Here is a 19140-nt window from a genome sequence, read left to right on the forward strand (position 1 = left end):
CGTCCAAGGTAGTTTCAATGCCCACTGGGACGTGTCCTTCAATGGACAGAGCTAAGATGATGATGATACAGCGGCACAGGAGAAGAGGCCTGTCCCGAAGGACACTAAGCATCCCACGGACGTCCTACAGACATCCTGAACATCCATAGGATGTCCAAGGAAGTTTCAATGCCCACTGGGACGTGTCCTTCAATGGACAGAGCTAGGATGATGATGAGTAACAGTGTGTGTAGTTAGTTTAAGCTAACACTTACACTCTGCCAGCTTAGAACTGTTAGTCGTTCTTTTGAGCTCAACATGCCGCGTCCGCGATCCATGTCTTAACCCCTTCCAAGTTCTCTGGTTCGATACAACAGCACAGCAATTCTGGGACACAGTTCACACACCTCTATGCGTCCTGTGTCGGGCTGGAAGTTCTTGGCTGGGTCCTCAGTGGTGACCCGGCACTGTATGGCGCAACCCTTGGGCACAATATTTTCCTGCTTCAGGCCCATGTCCGGTAGCAATTGGCCCTCGGCTATCCTGATCTGGGACTGCACCAGGTCCACACTAGAGCACAAGCAGAACCACACAGTCACGCCAGCACGCTGCAAGCCCGGTGCAAGGAAGGAAGGGGCAACAATTAGGAATCAATCGAAGCAGTGAGACTGCACCTTTCAGCTAGCTCTACAGAAGGTGTCGAAATGCACAAAATTTTTTACTCGGCAAGAAAGTGGTACTGCCATGATTGCATCAATGATGGTAGATTTTTACATTTTTAAGAGGAAAATGAAGAAAAAAAAACAGTGCACGTCTAGCTCACCAGTAACAGTAGGCGCAAGCATAATATGCACATTGAACCCAACAAACACAAAACCTCCTCAGAAACTCCAAAAAAGGATGGAATGTCCCAGTCCCAGTACAACGTTTATCAAACGTTTCCAGACCATAGAGGCACGACATAGAAACACAAGCAAAAAGGCAGTGCTCCCACTAAAGGTCTAGAAACGTTTTTTCTGGAGTGTTAAGCAGCAACAAAAGCGAGTTAATGCATTTTCGTCCCAGAAATGTAACTGGGCGTAACGTTTTGGGACCAATGATTTTCAACAAGAAATAAAAATCGACTGCTCGCGCTCTCTTTTCTCTCTCCTTCGCGCCACAAGCTGCGGGGAGAGAAGGTTTTGCTCTTGCACTCGTCGTTTTGAGAGATGAAACGGCAGTTTCATTCGAACAGCCGAAGGAAGCGGTTAACCCCGCATCTCTCTCGGTGCATGCGTTTCTCGCACGTGGGCCGTCGGCTGCATGCTGCAGGCAGGCGGCGGCGGTCTGCATTTTCATCGCGCCGCCGGCAGCGGCGGCGGTCAGCATCTTTCCCGTCTTCTAGCGTTTTCCCAGCTTGCGCCCAACTTCAAAATTGTGTGGTGGTCCCTCCAGGCGTCTCCGACTATCGGCACTCCTCGCTGCGCCGCTGTCTAGCAGAAGTGCGGTAATGGCCTCCCGTCTCTCGCCCGGCTTCCTCGCTGGACGGACGCCATTTTGCGCACGCTTATTCGCGCTGCCCCAGACGTTCGAGCACAAGCCCCAGCGCGCGGCAGTTCTTGCTCTCGTCACTGCGCCAACTGGGCTGTCGTGGACTTCGTAGCTACGGATTCACGGAAGTTTTCCCGTGCACCTCGGCGTGCCCACACCATTCCTTTTGGAACTGATGCCGCGGCTGCGCATCGCAAGTCCTTTGCGCAGCTCCACGGCCCTACTGATGCCGCTGTTCGAGGCGGCGTTCGAGGCAGCGGAGTTCGTGGTAATAGGTGACTCCTCGCACGCACCCTGCATTCCTCAGCGCCTCCGACGACTGCAGCACGTTGGTGGTGGCAGCATGGCCGTCTATTACGGTCTGAGGCGGGAAGGACCTTCCGAGACCCACCACTCTCTTTCTGCGAGTGCCCATGGATTAGCCTGCTCTACCAACTTCGCCACCGCGCAGCCATCCTGCCGCAGCGGTATAGTTTGTGCAGTGTTGGCGTGGTTATATTGACTCTCTCCCACTGGATTAATCGTGCCTTGATCTCGACTCCCACGCTGGACTGTGCCGCATGCGTGGTCTGCCGCACCATGGATGCAGCGCGCCACCGCACGTACCTGAGCACGTTCACCTTCCCGCCTGGCTCCAAGCAGTCTTATCCCCACACTTAGTCACAAGAAAATAAAACTCCCAGGATCGTTACGAGGGTGTAACGCGTAGTTTGAGCGCTCGCTGTGCTGTGAGAAGGCGCAGGACAGAAGCCTGCGTTTAATTTATGGTTTCAGCTGTTGCAGCCTTGTATTTCATCCCTGGGTTTCCGTAGGCAACGTCGTCAAGGTATGTTGGTTTATTTTAATTATTTATTTAATTTATTTATTTAAGCATACTGCAGGCCCTTTTCGCATTTTTTTTTATTTTCGCCTAGTAGAACTAATATTTTTTTTCTGTTTTGATAACACGTCGCTGAAGCTTGCTCCGAGTCTCTAAGCGTGAGGGGGGTTTCAACTTGAAGAAAATCCGTGACCTGAAACTGCGTGTCTGTAGCGTACGCCCATCTCGTCTTTTCTTTTGTCACCGAAGTTGCTCTTTACATACGTTTGCTTTTGCATGTGCATATCTGCTTTTGAAGATGCTCGTTTAAGGTACATCAACTTTCAGCCTGTATTCTGTTTTACTTGCTTCATATTGCAGATTTCTCAGGGCTGGAGAAAAAAGTGGCCATCATATGCATGGCGCCATAGTGTTATGTACACTGTGTATTAAATGGTGCATACGTTTGCGTCTGCTGTTTGTATTCATTCAGATTTGCGCCGTTGAACGTAAGTTTTTCGGCACGGACTTTCAATTCGGTCTGTATTGTTTTTCTTTGACTGAAACATGAATGCATTTTGATTGTGGTGGTGTATGGTGCGGTCGCCGGCATGGACGGCAGGATGCAATTCGTGCTAAGAGCACACCTAGTAAACTGAAATTACTTCTGTATGGCGCTGCTAGCTATTTGCTCTTATATGAGCCAAATCGGGTGACTTTTTGAGTTAATATTTCCTTTGTGTGCAAAATGCTAGGACATTTCACGTAAACGCATAAGTGCAGAACGGCCGATCCAGCACGCATTCAGACGAGTGGAAAGGTGGATTACACCACCTGTAACATAAGTATGCACCTGAAATTTGGCACATATGTGCGCTTGGATGCCTGCAGGCTGCATGAAAAAGGAGGAATAATTTTATTGAACTAGAGCCGAGAAATCGAGCATTAACCTTTTGGGGCTTTCCATGGGACGCACAACTTTTTGGACATTGCTAGTTGTGGGGACGTTTTTTAGATGTGTTCGGGAAAAATGAGCACCTCCTGGGGAGATTCCAGATGTCCCGATGGGTCATTTTTGGGAGATTTTGAGGAGGTTTTGTGTTTGTTGGGAACAGTTTAGTTTTGACAGGCATAATAAACAAACAGCTTAATTTAAGTCTTTATTCCCTACAGTGATGCAAAGAAACCAAGTCGGGACACCCGATATACCAAAGACGCATTCTTGCAATATTTGAAGCTGTTTGTTAGTAGCTTAATTACCTAACAAAACAATCCTGAATTTCAGACAGCCCATTTCACTGTGTGAATAAGGGACTTCCCTATGGCAACTCAAACAGCTCCAGGGAGGTAGAGATAGAGTTTCACTGTGAATTTTGGCAAGTGTGGTTTAATTACAGTAAACATGCTCCTTGCAACCTGCAAAAACCACTTCTCAGCAGCTCATAGTTAGGGCAATTATACACATATAAAAGTGATGTGCATATGACAACAACATATATAACAGTACTAAACCAACAAAAGGAACATTATGTATAGTGCATGTTCTTCCCCAGGAGAAGCAGCAGAGAGTAAAAATTTCATGAACTGACCCAGTGATCTCTTCAGTGATTGTGTGCTCCACCTGTAGCCGGGCATTGACCTCGATGAAGAAGTGACGACCTGTGTCGTCCAACAGGAACTCCACTGTTCCTGCATTCTCGTAGCCGACATGCTTGGCAAGCCGCACGGCGTCGGTTAGCATGGCTTCCCGAACCTAATGAAAAGTGGAAGGCCGAACTTGAGTTCAATGACTGAAAGCAATCAGAAGGCAAGCGCATAAACCAATACTGCTCACTGCAATAACCAAATGCAGGGCATTATGCCATGCCAAGCAGCTGAACAGAATAACCCTTTTCTTGTGTTTTTTTTTTATAAATTGGGTATAGACAGCGAAGCTGGTGCTCACTTTAGGATCGAGGTTGGCAGCAGGAGCAATTTCGACAACCTTCTGGTGACGTCGCTGCACTGAGCAGTCACGCTCGTAGAGGTGCACCACGTTGCCTGCTTTGTCACCTGAACGGGAAAATGAAAAAAAAAGGAAGTCAGGAGTTGAGTCATTAAGAGGCAGTATAAAAGAGGAAGACACAAAAGTGACTAAATAAAAAACTCATAGGGCACTTTGATGACCTAAAGTGCACGAGGCAAAAGCCTTTTCATGCAACTTTGGCTGCTACTGTTGATGCATCTGATGACTAACCAGCCATGACTGGTTACATTTACCACGTGACATAAAAAACTGGGCAAGTCAATGTTGGGGAAATAAATAAATAAACTAGTCATGAATAATTAGTTGATGGCTAACTAGTAATTATTGGTCAATGACTAACTTGGTTAATGACTACCTAGTTATGATTGGTTAATGGCTAACTAGTTATGATTGGTCAATGACTAGTTATGACTGACTGGTTGATGACTAGTCATGACTTGTGACTAGTAATGACTAGTTATGACCTTCACTTCAGATGTAACAGACGGACGGAGTCATGGCCGTGATTATGAGCCATTAAAGGTTTTCGCCTTAAAACTCGTAGCTTACCGAGAAGCTGAACTTCTATATGACGTGGACGGACGATGAATCTTTCAATGAACATGGCGCCATTGCCAAAGGCAGCTTTGGCTTCCGATGTGGCTCTCTGGAAGTTCTCCTCTACTTCCTAAAGCGAGGGCAAAAAATTTGAATTCTCATGAACTACAGGTACAATGCAGATAGCACTACGTGCGCGTTTTTTTTTGTTATGTCTTACATTTACCACGCGACATAAAAAAACCGGGCAAGTCAGTGTTGCGGAAATCCTCAAGGTGGAGCCAGTCTCAAGAAAGGAAACCTCGCCTTTTAGCTGAAAACAGACATGTGCCTAGAAAGGAGAAAAAAATGGCTTTCTTCTTCGAAAACAAACTGCCCAGTTGAAAAAAAGTTTGGTGGTCAAGGAGCAGAACCAGAGATTACCAGATGATTATTTAGTGCAGTACGTATGTACCCACCGAGCTACATACAAGGCTAGCAGTTGGCACTCAGATGGCAAATCAGCCGACAAATGGAAGAAGCAGCTAGAAGCTTGAAAGAAATTATATCAAGCAAATCAGTTCAGCAGAAATCATCAAGGTAGAGGGAGTTTGTTTCCTTTCAAGAGAAGTCCTGCAAACTAAGCAGGTATGAGCAATCGTTCTTTGATAAGCTCAAACAGGATTAAAGGTGCACTGAAGAGGAATCTGAACTCATCTTTCTGTCGCGGGAACTCGATCTACACGTTCCGAGCATTCTTAGAAACCTCGACTTATTGCCCTGTATAGCCGATTTCCCTAATTAAATCGAATTAACGTCCGGCTCCCGCCTTTATTTTTTTTATTCTCCGCGTACAGTGGGCAGAGTCGACCAACGCGTGGAGTGCCTTTCAGCCACCTCCGTGGACGCTTTGCTTTCGCTTTATTTTGTTTTTTAGGTTTCCGTGAATAAATAGTTTAATTCGCAGGTAATATAGCCGCAAAATAAACCTGCAGAAATAAAAATACGTGCGGACTATTTGATTCTACGGACTACTACGTATTACTCCGCCGATGGCAGAGCGGCAAGCCCCTACGGGACTGGGTGAAAGGCACTCCACGCGTTGGTCGACTCCGCCCACCGTACGGGGAGAATTGAAGAAAAAAAAAAGGCGGGAGCCGGACGTTAATTCGATTTAATTAGGAAAATCGGCCACATAGGGCAATAAATCGAAGTTTCTAAGAATGCTTGGAACGTGTAGATCGAGTACCAGCGGCAAAAAGACGAGTTCAGATTCCTCTTCACTGCACCTTTAAGGACTATGAGAAACAGCCAGGAAGCTTGGCAAGCAATATAAGTGTGCCCAAGTGCTACTTACGCTCATTTCCCTGACCACCCGCATTCCTCTGCCACCCCCGCCATAAGCTGCCTTGAAGATGACCGGCAAGCCGTGCTCTTTGCAAAATGCCACGGCTTCCTCGGTTGTGGAAACGGGCTTGTCTGTGCCAGGAACAACCTGCACATCTATGAAGCATTGACAACTGGAGCACTGGGTTTGGCCAGACCATACTACGTAACCAAGTAGATGAAGTCAATAGGTTATTGACCAGTTTAGAAATTCATAACCGTGACCGCATTCTTTTCTTCACTAACTTTGCCAACGAAGGAAGCCAGAGCATTCCCAGAATGTAATTTCTTCATGCAGAGCCGGTCAGTGACCTATGAACTGCTCAACTACGCTTCCCGACCAGATGGCACACAGTCTTACCTTTGGCTACACTATACAATGCAGGGAGTCACTGGGCCACAAGTGCTTCAGCTCAATATGAACCAGATTTAAACAGAGAACTGCTGATCTCCAACTGCGTGCTAATCCTTCAGATGGTGCACTGACAACAGAGATAAAACTCATAAGAAGCCTGGTTTGGGCTAGTTAGTCAAAAATGATATTACAGAGGAAGAGCAGGTAGTCTCTCCTCCCCTCAAAAAACAAACAGACCTATACAAAGCTTAGTAGGTTGTACAGTCAGCAGTCACGTGCTCCAGAACAAATTTTTTGTAGCGTGCTCTAGCAACCCAGTCACCAGGTGTCCATACCAGCAGATGGACTATACACACCTCTCCATACTTGCAGGAATTTCACGCGATTGGCTAGTGTGGTGGCACCAAAATAGCATACAAACTCGTGTAAGGGCCGCAATTAAAAAAAGAATTGAGTGTGAATTTTCAAAGTGTGGCCTATACACAGATCTAAAAAAAAAGTACAACCGTATTTTTTCACCTCAATTATCAAGTCCAAAACGGAGTGGAGTCCATACACGGGTGCGGCCCTCACATGAGATAACACGGTAAATATTTTTCTGCATACCTGCATTCCATAAACTTTTGCTGCCAATGTATACTCATGCAAGAGTTTGTTGTGAATCTTTACTCTGCTTTTCCTTGTCTGAACCATCCAATGCATATAGATTGCACCCCCCAGGCTACTACAGTTCATCTCCACTAGCAAAAGCCTTATTTAATGCAAGCTTGACGACAACAAGAATGGACAATTTTTTTTTTATGTGCTGTACACAGCTCAACACAGGTGCCAGGCCTAGAAGAGAAATATAACAAAAGCAGTAAGACATGCTCCTATTTTAAGTCTGCTGTCTGTGTCACTTCGCATTTGGTTTTCATTAACTTTCTTTACAGCTAAAATTGCAAGCACAGCTTGTTTTCCAGTGCACTTGCATTAAATCTTCTTCTTTAAAACTACAGAATGCTGTGCGTCTGAGCATTTCATGCTTAAAAGTGAGTCCAGCTGCCTTGTACCTGCACTGATGGCCGATTGTCGGGCGGCTATCTTGTCTCCCATCTTAGCCATGACATCGGGTGTCGGGCCAATGAACCGAATTCCGGCATCAATGACAGCCTGGGCGAAATCGGACCTCTCGGACAAGAAGCCATATCCCGGATGGATGGCGTCCACATGGTTTTCCTGAAGGTAGGTGAAACAAGCAGAACGTCACAAGAAACATTCACGGTTAGACAAAAGGAAGGTCGTCATCACAGTAATCCCCACCAGCCTAACTATGCCCGCTGCAGGAGAAAGGCCTCTCCTATATCTCTACAGTTAACCCTGTCCTGTGCTAGCTGTGCAAACTTCTCAATCTTACTCGCCCACCTGAAGTTTAGGTTATGGCCCGCCTAGAGAGACTAGCCTTGTAATTACTCCTGGCTACTGCTCTACCTTGGAGCCCACCTAAGTCTCTGCCAACGTCTGCTAGATTTTGCCTTTTCTTTGTTATCCACTTTGTTAACCTGGAAGATAACGGAGTGGATTCCGTTTCCTGCATTACATATCCTGTTCCCATTTTAATTTGATAGAATCAGGGCTCCATTAAGTGGAGAACCCAGTGTCGGTGTTGGCATGCTAAAGGTGCACTGAAGAGGATTCTGAACATGTCTTTTTGCCGCGGGAACTCGATCCACACGTTCCTAGCATTCTTAGAAACAGTGACTTATTGCTCTGTGTGGCCGATTTCCCCAATTAAAACGAATTAACGTCCGGCTCCCGCCTTTTTTTTTTTAATTCTGCCTCGTACGGTGGGCGGAGTCGACCAACGCGTGGAGCGCCTTGCACCCAGTCCCGTGGAGGCTTTGCTTTCGCTTTATTTTGTTTTTTAGGTTTCCATGAATAAATAGTTTCATTCACAGATAATATAGCCGCAAAATAAGCCCGAAGAAATAAAAATACGCGCGGACTATTTGCTACTACGGACTACTACGTATTACTCCGCCGATGGCAGAGCGGCAAGCCGTCACGGGACTGGGTGAAAGGCGCTCCACGCGTTGGTCGACTCCGCCCACCGTACGAGGCAGATTTAAAAATAAAGGCGGGAGCCGGACGTTAATTTGATTTAATTGGGGAAATCGGCCACACAGGGTAGTAAATCGCAGTTTCTAAGAAAGCTCGGAACGTGTAGATCGAGTTCCCGTGGAAAAAAGACAAGTTCAGATTCCTCTTCAGTGGACCTTTAAGAGCAGGTGGCCGACCTGCCTCACCTACCCACTAAGTTGTGAGCAACCTGCCCGTGTGGCAGGTGGCAATGAAATGAATTCAAATAAATTAAATGCAATTGCCACCTTCCCACTTCTGCACTGCACGAGCCTTGCACGAGCTCGTGAAGAGCAACCTAAGTCTCACAAGCACCGCCAGTAGCTGGGTTTGAAACAGCCACCTGCAGGACAGTGGCACATCACTTAACTGCTGTGCCACTGCGCCACTCGCGATCCATGAATGTAAAGCAGAGGGTGACAGCGTTGAAGCATTATGTGATGGTGAAAGAAAGAACAGTGTACATGCATACGAAGTGGTACTCAGAGAGGGCTCCAGGCCACTGAAGAGACCCATTAACGCCATCTAATCATAACCTTAAACTGGAGCTTAAGTTTTTTACATATTACACACCCTACATATGCCCTCTTCCTTTAGATCATTAACTCGCATTTTTTTCCCGACTCACTCTACTCACTTCCTGTCTCTTTACTTTCCCTCAGTAATTTTCCTTTCCATAGCTGCCTGCACTGACCACAATTCAATTTTAAGGCCTTTTCGTTGGCCTCAACGTTGTTGTCCCCAACGTTTTTGTGAGAATGCTATCAAGATGCAACTATCATATAGGGATACCAGTAGGCTGCTATTCATGACCTGAGAGTACCTGGAGCACATTTCTGAATAGGTCAACAGCACAAACAGCGCACAGTCTTAGTTTCCTTACTGTCATCTGACTCACAAGTTCATCACCTCTTACCAGCAATGCAACCTCTTCTCCGCCCATCCCAAAAAACTTTTTCAGCTATTTTTAAATGGGTAGAAGGATGGGACCAAGACAGACAGACGCTGCTATTCATGCGAAATACGCACACACCTATGTGCCAGTGCTTGTCGCAATCCAGACTTTCTAGTGCATTTAAAAACAAAATGCTTACGAACTCACTCAACTGTCTAAGGAAAAAAATTTCTGGATAAGCCAGTTGCATGATGCTTGCATGACATCATAGCTTAGACAGGTTAGTACACTTCTATTTATAGATGAGCTCGCTATTGACATGATTTCATTTTGACCGTGGCCTACCAGCTAAGACCAATATTTAACAAATTGAAGATTCTTTTGCACTACTGTTCATTTTAGCAGGAAAAGGTAACAGCCAGCACTTTGAAACCTCCTGCATAGTGGCACAGGTCATGTAAGTCTGTGGGCCAGCTAAATAAACAAGTGCTGCCCCCTATCAAGAAGACTGAACAAGTGCTATGGCACCATGACAACTTTTCACTTCCGGCAGATGGTAATGCAGGTGCAGTTAGGAGGCCGGACTGGCTTTCCTGCAGCGGGATTTGGAGAGCACATGATGCCTTCCTTTACATGAGACAAGCAAAGCAGGTACAGATCCCAGTCAACCACGGATATCCGTGGTAGGTCCGAGTAAGGTCCGAATCTCCAGTGCCAGGCTGGGATGTCCATAGGGCATGCCTACGTATGTCCATATTCGGATATACGCATCGGAGATTCTGTGTATGTACGAGGGACGTTCGGTATCAAATGGCCGGCGGATGTCCGAGGAGTATCCGTAAACATCCCTCTTGGGACGTGAGCTTACATGGCATATATATTTTGTTTTCCCTCTGACAAACATTTCAAAACAAATTCTATTTTGCCAATGACAAAATTCACACAATCACATTTCTACCACCAACTCGTTTAATATTCAGATTGATTAAGATCACTCAACTAATATGCCAGGTCTGCTTAGTAGCAACGACACTGACAAAAAAGCGCTATTTCTGGTGAACGTTCAGGGGAAGATAAGCCACAGGCATATGTGAACGAACCTGTACAGAAAAACATACATGCCTATACATCTTGAGGAACATGTTCACCTGAGCAATCCTGATGATTTCAGGGATGTTCAAGTAGGCTTCCACGGGTGACAGGCCCTTCCCTATTAGATACGCCTCGTCCGCCTTCTGTCGATGCATGTGCATTTTGTCCTGCTCGGAGTAGATGGCCACGGAGTTGATGCCAAGTTCATAGCAGGCCCTAAATACACGGATGGCGATTTCACCTACAAGGAATGAAACAGTAAGGAAGGGCAAGAAGACATTACAAATAATTCATAAGTCATCACACACAATGGCAAGGCATTACAAGCTATACTGATAAGAGATAGGATATCCATATGAGATGTCATGAAGCAATACTTACCAGCATGGTCACAATATAGATATATCGTTTTGTGCTGAACAATTAGCATGTACATCACAATACCCTCGCTAAATTTATTCCTAAAAGAAAATTCAAAGTAGTTATAAGAGGGGTGCACTTCCTTACAAAACTTATGTCTGAACAAGAATTATTGATAAATGAATTAAATCAACTTTAATTTTACTCTAGTTTGCAAAACTGCACTTCAGAAATTAATTTTCCACCACCGAAAATTTTGGCCCAAACTTTACATGCTGTACCCTGTGAAACTGCAAAATTAATCTAAAAATTTGAAACATAAAAGCCCACCGCTATAAACTGTGCTAGATATGGCACTCAAAGTTTATTGCCAAAAAATAAGAATGATGTTTAATCCATAAAAATTGTGCAAGGCTTGCATGAGTGTCAGTATGTACAACATATATTAATATCTAGAAAATATGAATAAGAATGTCACACAAAGAAAAGGAAGATGAAAAAAATTTGACAGAAATTTAAAAACCATCAAACCTTACAAAGATTAATTATAAATGTGTACATGCATGTGCTCAAACCAGCAACTGTAGTCCCAATGACTTCAGTTACAGTTAAGAAAAATCTAGGTTGCGTGCATATTCATATTACACTGAACAACAAAAGCGTACGCATGCACGCGCGCACGCCCGCACCCGCACACATAAGCAAAAAAAAAAACGTTAAAAACCACTGTGGCACCCGCATTGGAGAAATGCGTGAGCATGAGTTTTCGAACTTCGCGCCACGCTTCGTTTTCAAATTTGGCGTCACGCGTCGGCTCCGCCCACACTTCCGGTCACGTGGTGCCCTACTTCCGGCGTTTTCAAATTCGTCCGGCTCCACAAGGGCTCCACTCACTTTTTGGCTCCAATTAATTGACTAATTAACCCACCTAAACCCCCCGATTTCCCGTACGAGATCTTTTGATGTTCTATCAGATGGCACCATTCTTTTTCGCATAAACCCATTCCTTCGGACGTAATCATGCTGACAAGCTCCGCAAACACAGCTATACCTCAGCGCCGCGGTGCGGCGGTGCGCAGTGCATACCACGGCGCTCGGACAGACGGATGGGTAGTTTCGTTCTAGCTCCGACCGCGCCCCTCAATTTAAAGAAACGCGTGGGATCCTAGCGAAATCCGCAATTTTCTTTCGCACAAAACAGCCCAACATCCCGAAAAAAAAAAAAGTGTTTCTATGCAATCACTCAGGCTGAGCTCGCTTTTATCTATTTTGTTTTCTTTCTTTTTTGACTGCATCTCCATCGTCGGCACAGTTGTTCAGATGCGGACAAGAATTACGCACGATCGTCACGACAGTCGCTGAAATACCCGACTGCATCTTTCTTCGCATCTTTCTTCGAATTGCGCCACACCGAAATTCCTGCTCGCAAATTACAACAATAAAAAAAAGTGCGACTCGATCGTTGCGCGGCGGCAGACCGAAACTCGGAAGAAAAAAAAATAAAAAAGCGTAATCTACCTCACGCAATACGTGAGAAACGTACGTGAGTATCGAGGAAAACCCCACCATATACCATACCCTTATACGGCGCAGGGGGAGCTCTTTTACTTATTTCCTTTTTTTTTCTTGCAATCCTTGCGCTCACGCCGGGAACCGGGCTGCCGATCTCGTTCAGGTTACCGTAACCTGAGCGCGCGCTCCACGCTGTCCGGAAGAGCGCGCTCTGCCCCAGATAGTAGGAAAGCACCCTCTCGCATTCACTACACACAGGAAGCTTCCTTCAAGCCCCGCTCCAAACGCACGTGAAGCGATATGCGCTGCGCTCGCGAGCGATGATGCGGGACTTATCGTTTTTGAATGAACGCTTTCTTCTTTTTGCCCAGGAAGCCGCTGACCGTCAAATGTGACTTCCCTTTCCCTACCCCCCTCTCCCCCAAGGTCTCGCTCACTCAACTAGCGTCTGGTGGCATCTTAACTGCCATGCCCCCCACGTGGAAAAACGGGCGGAAATAACCCAGCCATTCACAAAGAAACATAAAAATCACTGCACCTCTCCCCTTAGTTCAGATATGCTGCAGTTGACTCTTTTTCTGAAATCCTGAGCCTTCTTTTTTAATTTTATCTAATTAATTAATTAATTAAGTCAATTCTTTTTTCAGCGTACATAACAGAAAATAAGTGCACAGAAGAAAAAAATGGAAATACAGTCAAAGCTGCTTCTACTGAATAAAAGTAACACAGCAAATAAGTTGCTGTTCAAACTAACTTCTTTGTTAGAGACAATATTGAGGGAATATCATGTACAGCGCCATCAAAAGTAAATGGAAGGCGACTTTGTCAAAAAAATTTAATTTATTTAAATCTAAAGCATAATAATCCATGTTTGTTGGTGCACAGTGCAATTCGCACAGTCACAATTAGTCTGCACGTATGTATTTAAGGATGCATGAATTGAGTGGGTAATGATTAAATTTTTTCGTTAATATTGCCTTCCATTTACTTTTGACGGCACCTGTACATATACACAGCACAGAAATAATTTCTGATGCCTATACCTGAGAAAAAAAGGCTGTTTTTCTGTCTTGGTTGAGAAGAATGCTGAAACCAAGCATTTCTTATGTTGCTTTCAATCACCATTGCACCAATACTTGAGGCTTCAACTACACTAACAAAGTGATGAAAATATGCCACTGGCCAGTTTTGTCGAACAAAGAGTACAGGCCAGTTTCACAATTAAGTGTATAAATTTGTAAAAATTATAAACAAAAACAGTATTTGGTGGCGCATGACTGGATTCATTACAAGGGCCTATCCCTGTGAATCTAAGTGTGCTAGGAGTTGCTCAGAACAACGGGAGAAAACTCCATGAAAAGTGCCTCAATACCATTGGTAGTGCTGGAAATTTTCGTGCAGAACCCTACCATAACTCAATAAGATCAATAATGGTGACAGTCGACAAATTTAGTCTGAACCAGCTATCTCACATGCACTGGCAACACAGCAAATTGCTATATATATACACATATATATAAACATATATGCATATATTCTTTCACTCACTAAGCCAACGAAGGCATGGACGAACTTCAGAGGGCTTCACGTGGCTTCAAGGACTGATAGCACCTTTTACTCATCCCCACAGTAAGCCCTTGTTCGTTGATCCCCACATGCGGAGATCAGATGAACGCATACCTCTGTTTGCCACGAGGATCTTCTTGATGGGCTTGACTTCGGAAGCAGGACTGGAGGCATAGCAGCAGTTGTTTTGGTAGAGGGGGCACAGTGACGACCGCAGGAGGGCCGTCTGCAGGTTGATCTGCTTCAACAGCAGCGCCCTCATCTTGACACGTATGGTGCGCTCAGCGGCAACCTACACTAGAAAATGAGCAAAAAAAAAAGAAACAGTTATTGCATGGCGACCAGCTAGAATGTCAATCTATCTCGTGCTGTTACCAGCGTCAGCAAACACAAAATGCCTCACTCTTGGTAGCTGTACGTGACTGGGCATTAAAGAAAATCTTGCTATCTTGTACTTGATGTACTTGATCTTGATGTCCTTGATCTTGTGCTTGATGCCAGTGCTCCTACATAGCTACCAAGCACTGGTTTGCACCAATCTGCACAGAGCAGTGCTCAGTGATATTTATTGCCAATTAAAATTTAAGTTTGGCCAAGATAACCACTTACACTTCTGCCTTTTCAAATCCTGTGTAACACTGCCTCTTAACATTTCCTGCTTAGAAAAAAAGTACTGTTTAGCACTGAGTAGAGCAGGGTTATCACAATGCACTGCTTGAATGAAGAACAGTAAAGAGCAAGTGGAAATTCACTGAAGGCAGCATTCTATTTTTAATCTTTTATAAATTAGTTATTTGGATTTGCTGGTGCATGAGCAACTAAGGCTATCATGTGCCAAGCACAGGACTGAAATTTAGTGCCTGCTGGACTAAAAACTCATTCATCGTTTGAAAAGTGTTACATCTACTTAAAATGCTTGCATATCTTAAAAAAACTGAGTGAGGCACTCCTATACAACAAGAAACCAGTTAGGGATGAAAAGGCATTCTTTCTTCGTAAATGTGTTGAAAATGTTTTCTCGTCAAGTGTTTGTATTTTCTTTAAGTAATTACAATATGACTTATTACAGTAAAAAAACGCATAATCCATTTTCAACACAAGTGCTGGTAGACGTTGGAATTGCAAGCTTTTGTAAAGCAATTCCAGTAGTTACTATCATGCTCAACCCGACACACCTATACACAGCACCTGCGTAAAATTTTTAGCACCACTACCACTAGAACACTGCGCACAATCACAGTTCAAGGCTGAAAATAATCAAATTTTTCCAGCAGCAAAACAATGTGCAATAGAAGCCTTCCTGTGCCAAACACGAACAGCTGCTCTCCAGCTGTTCTCTTGAAGTGCTCTGCATAGGCACTGGCTGCAATAAAACTGCTTGTTGAAAGCGCTTCCACTGTCAGTCAAAGACCCTTGCAGTTAATATTCTGAGTCAAAACCCTGGCAAAGAAACAGTGTTACATTATAGAGGTCTTCTATGGAGAATATTGAACAATGCTTTTAGCTACAGGCAACATTTCTGCATTTCCTGTATGGTCTCCACACAGTTATTTTCACTGTTTTAAGTTTTGAAAGGTTGCTGCACGACTTACAATACAAGAAAGAGTAGTAAAACCATAATCAATTTGATACAGCTTTCAAGAAATAACAATGATAATCAAGGCCAGGTCACATCATCTAACTTAATTTTCTCTCACACTAATATTACTAAAGAGCCATTACATTCCAGAAGAATCCATATTACTTTTTATTGTCAACTGAAACAAAAAAAAAAGAAAGCAGCATGCCCTTTCTGACGAGTGGCATTTCCTGTATGGTCTGCATGAATGGTTATCTCAAGCCACAAATTCTGTTAACAGATACAAAATTATACGGCTCAACAGCGCCTAGCAGTTGTGCTCAAAGCTGTACTATGAAATGCACCACAAGTTCACAGCATGGCCAGGACACTAGAGGTGAATTAAGTTCACAGCTTGAAAAGTGGATTAATATTTTTTGAAAAGTAACAGCTCACCTGCTGCTAGACTCTCTCACTGACATCACTCTGAGAGGCACTCATTCTCATAAAGTTGTATTTTCTTGCAGTTTCACTGTTTAATCAATCAGTCATAAAATTATAAACCTTTTCCAAATACATAGTCATGCTCAATGACAAGTATCTGCAGCATGTACACAATAGCTAATTCACTCATTAAGACTGGCTTTTCAGGACCAGAGTGGCATGATTACCTAATTACTTTAATTACTGCAGCATGCTGCTAGAACACTATAAACTCCAACACATAAACTGTATAGGACAAAATGACTTCAACCTATACCACTGTTACGAATTTGCAATAAAGCCCACGAGAATTTAAGCGATTTCACATTAGACAACATTTTGGTGCAGCTCAAGCAAACCAAGGAAACCTGCACTGCCAAACATGTCAAAAACCAAGAGGCCACAAACAAGGGCTGAGTAAAGGATTTAGTCAGTCAAAACTTGTTTGTACTCTTGTCAGAAAGACAATGGCTTCCAGAAATCATGTTTTCTACATGTATCAGATGTCATTATGCCTCTAAGACAATTTTCTATATACGACTGGCCAAATCTAAATAACGTGTTCACAAGGTATCGCATAGGCTATCCAAATTATTCGTAAAGTTCTAGGAGACTGATGAAATGAAGCATATGTTTTGAGCTATACATGTTCTCAATTAAATAGTGGCTTTTTACACCAGTCAAAAATAAAAAAAAATAAAAATTCAGGACCCGTATTCCACGAGCCATTGCACTTTGCTGCAGAGTCTCAGTGTCACCCTGACAAATACCAGCTTCCACGAGCCATTGCACTTTGCTGCAGAATCTCAGTGTCACCCTGACAAATACCAGCTTCCACGAGCCATTGCACTTTGCTGCAGAATCTCAGTGTCACCCTGACAAATACCAGCTATGTCACTATTATATCAGCTCTGTCTACATCATCTGCTGATAAGTGCAGGACAAATACTTGACACGGTTCTTTTTATCAGTGGCTGAAGTCTGGCATCAGCAGACAGGAGTGTGCAATATGGGGTTTTCTTGCAGCGACTGATAGCAATTCTGCTGACTAGACAAGAATCCATGATATCAGAGAGTGAAGCTCTTTGGTACCAGACAGCAAGTATATATGGCCAAGTCCTGAGGTTAGCGTAGGTCTTGGGTTCCTCAAGCTTTCTTTTAAACCCACCACAGGTTAAAGCATTTTCAATGAAGTTTTACATGAGAAAGGACGACCTATAGCTTGGTTAAGGTCGGTCATAAGCACAGCAAGAAAAAAAAAAGCTTAATGCGACAACTTATAGCAACAACATTCAAGGGTTGTACAGTAGCACATAACCATAGAAAAAAAGTTATGCAAATGAGCACGTGAAGCATTTAAGCAGCAGAGATTATTAATAAAGCTACATTTAATACCGGCCTGAACTACATAATTACAGATTTCAGGAGATAACTTCTCTCCCAAATCCAAGAGCTATAGTTACTCTCCTACGATGTAAAGGGAGAGAGCATTCGCTGCCTGAGCGACAGGTCAGGTCACTGACACAAGAGCAATGTTGCGCACACAGATACTGCAGCTGTAGTCTGATTAGATGCGTTTGGCAAGCAGCACTTGTGCAAAGGTAACTGTCATGTACAAGCGAGAAATGTGAAAATTACTAGCTTTTTCCATCTGCATTTTTGATACATTACGCACACTGCCCTAAGTCATCGTCTGAAATGTAACCGCAGAAAAGAAACAGCGAACAGATGTGGCAGATATATAAGCAGCACGGGCTTGCTCTGTGGGGTTGAGAAAACGCTGCTTGTTCTATACATAGGCAATGGCACCATGCAATACACATTGGCCGTCGGTTTCCAAACTGCTGTGCATAAGAATTTTTTGTTCCTTTTCCTTGTTTAACACATAACTTGTTTCACAATTTATACCTTGACCTATGCGTGCTTTCCGAAAACATTATATATATATGCGAAATTGAGAAACGCTTCATTTAGGTAAACATTTATTGCGAGTCGACGCTTCAGACAGAGCCTGTATTGAAAAAGGACAGGCTCTGGCCGAAACGTCGACTCGCAATAAATGTTTACCTAAATGAAGCGTTTCTCAATTTCGCATTTTACCTCTAGCACATTTACCTTGTGTATATATATGTGTATTACATACATACAGGTAATTAGAAACAAATTAATAAGCACAACGTTACTGATCCTTCCAAATGCTGCTAAAATACATGCACTATACGTTAGGTAGTACGTCAAGTTTGCGCTGCGCCAATATATGACAATCAACGCGGATATATCTGCAAAAAATAAGCGACGATTAAAGTGATGTAATATATTACACCTCGCACCCTCACCTGGTAGTGACGGCCCAACCGACGCAGCTAAACTCCGCACGACCTCTGAGGCGCACGGCGGAAGGGAAGCTCTACGCAAACACGATACAGATCGAGACAGCTGAGAGAGGGCGATATGACAGTGTCCGCGTGTCCGCACCGCGGTGATGCGAGGGAGTATAGGCTGCCGAAAGGCTACACCCTCACGGCGACGGCGCCTATATATATGTCGCGGCGTGCACACACCAGCACGTGTCAGGGTCGAAGCTCCGGCCGGATCACAAATTTCTACAACCGCGCGTTCCGTCACAACATCGAAACACGCTGCGAAGCCGACATAGTGCGAGTACACACCAGAAAAAAAACGGTGCGCTTACGTCGGGGAGGGTTGACGAAACCGAGAGGAAAAAAATGAAAAGTGACAGGAACGCAGCTAAATGATACGGCAATTATTTTTCGCCTTTCTTTTCCCTTTTCCTACCGGCCGGCTCAAGAACACAAACAGCGATGACCGCAAAAAACGTTGCGCGACCTTGATGCCGCGCACCGCATCGGAGAGCGAAGCATGTCCTCTCCGCACACGGTTATTATGCGCTAGCTCTTACCTGCTTGCCTACGGAGAGCGAAACTCAATACGGTGTGCCCCGGGA

General features: G+C 44.4%; 1 protein-coding gene across 6 annotated transcripts in view; it reads right to left on the bottom strand.

Moving 5' to 3' along the window:
- The window catches only part of PCB (Pyruvate carboxylase), a 47307-nt gene that overhangs the window by 27733 nt on the left and 434 nt on the right, over positions 1 to 19140 (bottom strand). For 2 of the 6 annotated variants that reach the window (XM_089557194.1, XM_089557189.1), the window contains exons 2-9: positions 14249 to 14431; positions 10753 to 10937; positions 7644 to 7809; positions 6208 to 6353; positions 4884 to 5001; positions 4254 to 4360; positions 3898 to 4061; positions 387 to 549 (exon numbers count right to left, since the gene is read on the bottom strand). In XM_089557194.1, coding sequence (XP_089413320.1) covers positions 387 to 549; positions 3898 to 4061; positions 4254 to 4360; positions 4884 to 5001; positions 6208 to 6353; positions 7644 to 7809; positions 10753 to 10937; positions 14249 to 14396 — 1197 coding nt within the window. In that variant the 5' untranslated portion in view covers positions 14397 to 14431. Of the gene's footprint in view, positions 1 to 386; positions 550 to 3897; positions 4062 to 4253; positions 4361 to 4883; positions 5002 to 6207; positions 6354 to 7643; positions 7810 to 10752; positions 10938 to 14248; positions 14432 to 18511; positions 18740 to 19095; positions 19118 to 19140 lie in introns of those variants that run through there. The other 4 variants (XM_089557191.1, XM_089557193.1, XM_089557190.1 and 1 more) reach the window with 4 other exon arrangements.

This window comes from Amblyomma mixtum, chromosome 8 (genome assembly GCF_055824585.1).
Source record: "Amblyomma mixtum isolate Tamu chromosome 8, ASM5582458v1, whole genome shotgun sequence".
Classification (NCBI taxonomy): domain Eukaryota; kingdom Metazoa; phylum Arthropoda; class Arachnida; order Ixodida; family Ixodidae; genus Amblyomma; species Amblyomma mixtum.